The sequence below is a fragment of the Panthera onca genome, chromosome D3 (genome assembly GCF_046562875.1).
Source record: "Panthera onca isolate mPanOnc1 chromosome D3, mPanOnc1 haplotype 2, whole genome shotgun sequence".
In the NCBI taxonomy this organism is placed as follows: Eukaryota; Metazoa; Chordata; class Mammalia; order Carnivora; family Felidae; genus Panthera; species Panthera onca.
The window spans coordinates 12,569,893-12,577,885 of record NC_138350.1 but is presented as its reverse complement, the minus strand read 5'-3'; the positions used below and the strand labels follow the sequence as shown (position 1 = coordinate 12,577,885).

Below are 7,993 nucleotides of genomic sequence, written 5' to 3'. Positions count from 1 at the left end.
GGTCCAGTGCAAAATGGTACAAGTGTGGGGTTTCCGGCATTGTGATAAACTTTACTATTTATTGGCTTTCTGTCCCATCAATGTGTTTTTTAATCTTTGCTTAACACCCTCCTTTGAGGTCTCTATCTGAGGTGACAGCTATCCATTTATCTTGGCCTGTTGTGTTTTCTACTCAAGCCACAGCTTCTGTCCACCCTGGCCTCGTCCCGGGGGTTTTGATGTTCAGTGCAGTCATGGTCACCCTGGTCTAGGGAGTTCATATTTCCATTTTCCTTTAAACCAATTCTGGAGTATTTGGAATTTCCAGGTGGACGTATTTCACTCTATCTAATTTTACTGCATTAGGGGTCCTGGAATTTGGCCTGGATGGGATCGTCCTTTGTGGTGCTCACACGGACTCAGTTGCTGTGCATGGTCCACGGGTATTTAAAGAGGCCCAGACTCTACATACGTGTATTGGATCGCGCTTGTAAATTCCGCCAAGTAAATCCTCGGAGTCCTTATTGATCACTCGCTCTGGGGATGGACTTTCTCTTCGTGGTCCTCTCAGTTTCTGCTTTGCTGTTTTGAAGGGACATCGGGCGGTTGCTGCTGCACAGTGTCCATCCTTTGTAAGGTGACCGCTCGGCCTCCCCGTCCCTCGGAAATGGAGGCTGCTTATCGTACTCGCACCCCCCCCCCCACCCCCGGTGTTGCCCTGCTGTAGCGCCGTGGTTTAGGGTAGCGGTTTCTCCGCCAGCTCTTCCTCTTCCATCCTGCGTGGAGGATGGCTGCTTATGCAACACACATGTAGAAAATAATCTACTTTGTATCACAGGTTGTGGACAAAAGAGCAGACCACAGAGTCCTTAATGCAATTGTATAAATATATAATTATGAATCATGGTTAAGAACTAGGAAGAAACAGGCCTGTGATCCCAAGTCTATGCCGGGTGGTGGCATCACGGACCAGCCCGAGTGAGTATGTGCTCTCGGGTCCAGGGGAGGTGGGGCCGTGTCAGCTCAGGCACCTCCCCTCCCCCTGGAGAAAGGGCTTGAAGACCAGAACGATGGCGGCAGCAGGTGAGCAGGGCCCTGGACTGTAGTGTACAGGCGTGGGGGGAGGTCCACACGGTATCCGGACAGAGGGGCCCGGATGCGGCAGGGGGAGGAGGTGCAGCGTGAGTGAGAAAGCCCCGGAGGAGGACCAGAGCACCCAGAAAACAGACGAGACAAGCCGCGACAGGCTCCTGCTTTCCACAGGCAGCCACAGAAAAAGGAACAGGCAGCAGAGGAAGGCAAAGGCAGCTGAGGCATGTGTGGGGTCAGACGAGTGCACCCGGGGGTCGTGTTCTTCCCCCCGGGAGTTTCCAAATCCGGCAGGCGTGGTTCTTCCCGCTCTTCTCCCCGGGCCGCAGGGAGGCTCGCGCCTAACTCCGGTCCTGGGGGAAGGCGAGCGCGAGGGCATAACCGTGGCCGGCCGTGGGGTCCGCGGACGAACGGCAGACGGGCAGCGTGCTCTGCAAGGCCAGCCGGTCCACCGCGAACTCGTAGGCGTGGATCAGCCCGCGGTGCCTAGAGGAAGCACAGACAGCATGCGTCGGGACGCTCCCCGTGGACGCTCCCGTCCTTCAGGCCGGCAGCGTGGGGGACACGCGGTCCCGGGACTGGAGACAGGTGAACCGCCGCGTCTGACGGAGGGGAGGCCAGCCGTCACCCGAGCCACCTGCACGGGGGTCTCTCCCTCGTTGGGAACGGGGTCCCCCAGCAGATGGAGCAGGAGGAGGGGGCTTTGCCACCGTCACCGGGAGTGTAACCGCGGCGGGAGCATCGCGACGCGCACGCTTTGCTGCGCGGCCGCCTAAGTGCGCAGCTTCTGTGAAAACGATGGCCGTACCTGACGGGGGACGGGGTGACCCTGGCAGGGACGGGGTGGCCCAGGGGTCCTAGTAACACAGTCAAGCCAAGATGCGTTCTGAGCCCCGACAAAGCCAGCCGCGCGCACTGACCTCCTGTGGGCCGTGAAGTCCAGGTCAGTGTTGCGCACCACCCTCTCGTAGGGCACGTTGGCCGTGATGAGGCTGTGGCTGTTGAAGGACAGGTGGCGGACGGGGTGCCTGGAACACAACGGGGAGCGCCTGGTAAAGGGAAGTCCCCCCAAACTGGGCCCCCTCTACATTCGGGAGTTCAGAGTACAGGGGCTCTAGAACCCTCTACCAAGCTTCTCATGAATGGGGGAGGAACCCGGGCCCCCAACGGGGGCAGAGACTTGCCTTGGTTCTGTACTCTGGGCGCTGCTGTTAACGAGTCCGGGTGCCCCCTACGTCTCCTGGCCGGCCACCCAACTTGGTATGTTTGGACGTGAAGGATTTTAGCAGCACGTGGTAGAGAACAGCCCCAGTTCTGGCTGGCCGGCCCTGGACAGGTTCGCCAGGCTCCCCCTCGGCAGGGTGTGGGGCTGATCCATCAAAGGCCCCTTCCTCCTACGTTTGAGAGGGCTACAGCTGATGGTTGGACTCTGTGCTCTTGTGCTGCAAAATTTTGCAACAGTAGCTTGAGACCGACAGATGGAGTAAAGGCTTTTGTTCATCCTAAACACTTCTGGCCAGTGCCTTGGTCACAGCTCCAAGCCAGGAGCCACAGGATGTCCAATGCAATCGGGAACCTGCTATCAGAGGTTTCCTAACTAGCTAAGAATGTAAGAGTGCATTCCCCCAAAATGAAGCCAAGGTTTCTAGAGCATGAAAGATGTCACAAGCCCCAAGGATGGGACACAGGCTTCAGCACTGAGCCCATCAGCCAGGCCCTTGCAGAAAGGCAGAGATGAGGGAAACTCTGTGCGGGCCAAGCAGGGGCTGGCTTCTTGGCCGGAACAGAGCATTCTCTTCTCGGTATCGAAAGTCCAGGGGAATCTGAACCTGGCCCCGCCAGTCCAGGATTCGGGGCACCAACCAGAAGTAAGCATGTCTGGGAGACTTCACTAGGGGCCCGGCGAGGTGGGGCCAAGGGAGAGCGGGCTGAGTGTGGAGGGAGAGGCTCTGCTGTACCGCGGGGCCGGACCAGAGGCTCGAGAGGACCCAGACCAGCTGCACGCAAGGCAGGCGAGGACCTGGTGAGCACACGAGCTCCAGGTAGGACACTGAAGAGTGGGGCCCAGCCCTTCACTGGTGGACATGGGGACCTTGCCAGGTGGCCCAAGCCACTAACCGGCGGCGAGGACTGCTTGTACAGTTACAAGTGCTGGGACAGGACACGGCTGGGAAAGACCTCGCTGACTGTGCCTTTGCTTGAATGATACGTCAAAGGGAACACAGCTCTTCCGGGAGAGAAAACGAGATTTTGCTGGAGTCCAGCCCTAGTGAACAGGCGGCGCTGCTGCTGGAAAGCGGGACAGGAGGGTGGCAGCCCCCCAGGGCCCCAGCTGCGGTGAGCTGGGCTAGTAGGAGAGGCTGACCCGGCTGGTCCCAGCAATAAAAGGGCTTCCTCCTTCTAAGGTGCCACCATGGAGGACGTTTAGTTGCCTTTCGGCACCACCTGGTGGCAACTCTTCGTATCACCACAGAAAGCAGGAAAAGGGCTTTTGCACCTGTTTGCTGAGTAAGACAGGGCTGGACAGAGCCAGACGGTGCAGTCGGACAGAAGCTGCCGGAGGGAGCAGGCACTAGCCACCCCTGTCTTCTAAGAAGCAGCCAGTTCCTGTTTTAACCTTGCCACCGCTGGTACCGGGCCTGGACTGTACTGCCTTCTCTTACTAGGACTTGAAATTTCTATTTGTGGGCTCAGCGTCTCTGTGTTTCTTCTTCTTCTCCCAGTCCACGTCGCAGAATGTGCCTTCACAGTGGTGCTGGGAAGAAGGCTCTCCTCTTTCCCTGCCCCCAACTGGTGGCATGTAGGGCCAGGTGGCTGTGGCAGGTAAGGGGGGAGGGAGAGCCCCTTCCCCGGGCAAGAGAGGGACGGCCTCAAGTCAGCTCCAGGCACGGCTGCCTCTACCTGTTAGGCATCCTTAACGTTATCTGCCTACATCCGTGAGGCCCCCCACCTACACTTGGGATGATGAAAGGACACACTGCTCCCTCCTTAGCTGAAGCCTACTTTCAGTCCTAGGGCCCTTCTAAACAGTGGAAAGCAAGTCCAAGAAATGGACAATCAAGGTCCCACATGTTGGGACTCCCAGCAGGCCTTGCCTACCCTGGCTGGGTGTAAGTCACGGCAGCTTTAACGGCGTGAGTAGAACTACCTCTCCAGTGACCAGCGCCGTCTCTGGGTCTCAGGTTCCTCGCCTGAGAAATGGAGAGGGGAACTTACCGCAGCCAGCTCCTCGGTTACGCTGAGGACGGTGTGGTGACACAAGGAACTGGCTCAGAGGCGGCCTGCTACCCCTACGGCTCCTGTTCCGTTCAGTTACCTGGAATGCACCTCCCACAGCTTCTGGTTCATCCGATAATCCCACACCGAGACCAGGCCTTCTTCGCCTCCACTGACGATTTTCCAGTCGTCCATCTGCACTGCAGAGACGCCCAGCTGGTGGGCAGAGAGCGACAGGGCGATTTTGTCAGTGCGGAAGTCGTGGATCCTCACCCTGGAAGGCCCGAGAGAAGCACAGAGAAGGGAAATGGGATTCGCGTTAGGGCCCGAAATGACAGGTTCATCCTTGGTTGTGCTGGTCGATGCCCAACAATCTTGTGCCAGAACATTAAACAAAACAACCGTTGTGTGCCAATATCTTCATACTGATATAGAACTTTTACCTCCTTATTAGTACGTGGTCATAGGATGCTAGGGTGCGACAGAAATGAACGAGTTTACAGTACCCACAAGTGTCTAATCAGAATGATTTAAAAGCCCCGGAACAAGATAGACTCAAGACAACTATATCAGCGGACCCGTCACACATGCTTTCTCTGCTCAACAGGGAAGACAGCTGCCCTGAGCAGGAGTCCACACACAGGAAAGCTCAACTCTGACCACACTGGACTGAGGAGGCTGACCCAGTGGTAAGTGTACCGCCCAGCCCAGGGGTTTTGCTGCTACCACCAAATTCTGTTAAGGGCAGGAGGTAAACCAGCCACATTCGTCTGCAACCCAAACCCTTACCCGGTTGGGAAAATGACACTTTTCTGGGGTTGAATTTAACTTGACTTTTAAATTTTATCACCCTCGTGTCGAAATTTGGAAAGCAGTGTGTCTGTAGTTGACGAAGCCTAATAAAGTCACGATAAGACTATGTGGACACTTGGCTGCCACTCATCTGAAGTCCCACAATAGTGACTTGCCTTGTAATAATGTGAATTTAGGAACCTCTTTCAAAATGACTCTGCTTGGGGTGCCTGGGTGGCTCAGTCGGTTAAGCGTCCGACTCTTGATTTTGGCTCAGGTCATGATCTCACGGTTCCCGGGTTCGAGCCTGGTGTTGGGCTCTATGCTGACAGCTCAGGCCTGGAGCCTGCTTCGGATTCTGTGTCTCCCTCTCTCTGTGCTCTTACCCTGCTAGTGTTCTGCCTCTCTCTCAAAAATAAATTTTAAAAAATGCTAAAAAAATGACTGTTTAAGTATATGCTGCATTTCCACACATGGATAAACGAGACAGATCCCTTATCTGGCAAAACACCAACACGGTTCCTGAAATAAAAGCCACAGAGCAAAAATTAAAAGGGGCAAAATTTCAGTACAGGTGAACTTAACAGCCTCGCTGCTGCAAGTCAAAAAGTAAAAGACCCAGTGCCTAGCAGGAGGCCAGACCCAGCTAATGCTAGCATGGTAAGTGGGGTCTAGACAAGTGGTGCAGAGAGAGGATCTGAAACCCGCTGGGTCCTCACCTCCCAGTTATGAGCATGTGCACCAGATCAATGGTGTGCAGAGTTCTGAGGAACATTAGTTTGAACCAAAAATTCTATACCTCGTGGACCTACCGAGTTTGAAGGTGTAATTAAGATTTTTTTTTAACAGAAAAGGACCCCAAATCTTCTACCTGTGGATCTCTCGAAAAGAAAGGGAGGTGGCAAAATACTGGAAGGACTGTGAGGGGAGCACACAGGCCACAGAGGGATGCATAAAACACTCCAGTGTGGCTCGAGAGATGGCTTTGCGAAGTCACAGACTGCATGTGGGAAGAACCCACCAAGGAGCAAGAAGGGCTCCAAATGGATCACCAAGTACATACAACTCAGTACGTGCTACGGATGAGAGGTGGACTGCAGCATGAAAAGCTTGATAATGATGGAGACAGTTTAGTAAGTGTCTGATAAAACTTGCCTGGACAGGAAAAACCTACATGGACCTAATTTTTTTTGGAGATTTTTTTTTTTTTTAATAATGGTTTCTTTAGTCACTATGTACTCAGGTTTGAGCCGATTTTCTCCAATCTCCTGGGAATTACCCAAACTGACCCCCGAGGATAGAAAAAGTAACAACGAGCAGACGGGGAAAGCTCTCACGGGAGCCAATGGTCCCTGGAACAAGCGAGCGACACAGGCACACCCTGGAGGGAAGGCCCCCTGGGGCCGCGCACGAGGCTCCCCAGCACAAGAAGGAGCAAACCGCTTCCCCGATGTTGATGTGAGGCCGGCATCCTGTCATCACCCAGACCCTGCCGATCGGCCCAGTGTGAGAGGCGGCGCTGGGTCTGGGTCAATGCCAGACCTGAAGACAGTACAGCAGGGTCCAGAGCCATGTGCTACCCACAAGCAGAACCCGTCGAGGAGTCTACTGCGGTTCACCACGTGACTACAACGAATGGGGAAAGCCACACAGTCGTTTCCACGAGCGCTGAAAAGCAATTCGAGGAGACAGAACACTTACTTCTAGTGAAGGCTTTAAAAAACGACGATCCGTTTTTACCAATACTTCACATTGTTTAAAAACAGACACAATCAGGGGCACCTGGGTGGCTCAGGTCACGATCCCGAGGTTCGTGAGTTTGAGCCCCGCGTCAGGCTCTCTGCCATCAAGCGCGGAGCCCGCTGGGACCCTCCGTCTCCCTCCCCTGCTTGCACCCTCTCAAAAATAAACATTAAAAAAAAAAAACAGACACAATTAGATAAAAGACAAAATGAGAAGGGGACAAATTAGAGATGACAGCCAAAGATAATTCAGTAATAACTCAGAATCAAATGAAATTAATACATCAAAATCAATAGCTGTCTTAAAACCAACCACTGGTTTTAAAAATGTAATCAAAGAAAAGATCCCACTTAAAAGAGCAATTAACTCTCTCAACTTGGATCTCTACCATATACACTGCATCAAAATAAATTACAGGTGGCTCAAAGAGTTCAACATAATTAACGGCCAAGAATATTCAGAATAGGGAAGGCCCTTCTAAACAAATAAACCCAGAAGTCAAAAATACTGACAAAAGTATTGAAATTTTTCCCACAGAGGGGGGAAAAATCAGAGAGGAATGGCTAGTTTCTTGTAAAAAAAAAAAAAATTCCTTCAAATTGAAAGTAAAGAGGGGCAACCCAAAATTAAAAGCTAAGAAAAAACAGGAAATTACTCATGGCTTTTAAACATGTGTGAGATGTGTTCACTGGTAATGAGAGAAATTAAGAACTAGAACTACAGTTCAATACCACCGGTTACCTGTCTGCCCAGCAGAGATCGAGTTCGGTAATCCACCCCATGAGACCCTCCACGCTGGAGAGACCTGGACAGACACGCACTTACACACGCCCGATGTGAGCACAGACCCCTCTTCGGGGAGTGTTCTGGCAATATCCAGCAACAATACACTTCGCTTCTGACCCAGCAGTTTTGCTGCTAGGAATTTTATCTAGGCTGTACCTAATATACATATACAAATACACGTGGCCACACAAGGCCATTAGCACGGTTTTTAGAAGATGGGGTTTCTGTTTCAGACAATTTCCTGACCCTCCCACTGAAAGTCACTTAATACTGCCGGATAAATTACACCCCTGAAAATGCACTGCTCGGTGTCTCAGTTGCCGGCATGCATGTGGGGTGGGGTGAGTCTGTTGCCAGGTGCCAACCTCAGGAACTACGGGTAGGGTTG

The 7,993-nt window shown here is 53.1% G+C and overlaps 1 protein-coding gene across 2 annotated transcripts in view; it reads right to left on the bottom strand.

Moving 5' to 3' along the window:
- Positions 1-852: 852 nt before the first annotated feature.
- Positions 853-7,993, bottom strand: part of FBXW8 (F-box and WD repeat domain containing 8) — a 123,774-nt gene continuing 116,633 nt past the window's right edge. For both annotated transcript variants that reach the window (XM_060612409.3, XM_060612408.3), the window contains exons 9-11: positions 4,385-4,558; positions 1,989-2,096; positions 853-1,554 (exon numbers count right to left, since the gene is read on the bottom strand). In XM_060612409.3, the coding sequence (XP_060468392.1) occupies positions 1,410-1,554; positions 1,989-2,096; positions 4,385-4,558 (427 nt within the window). In that variant the 3' untranslated portion in view covers positions 853-1,409. The remainder of the gene's footprint in view (positions 1,555-1,988; positions 2,097-4,384; positions 4,559-7,993) is intronic.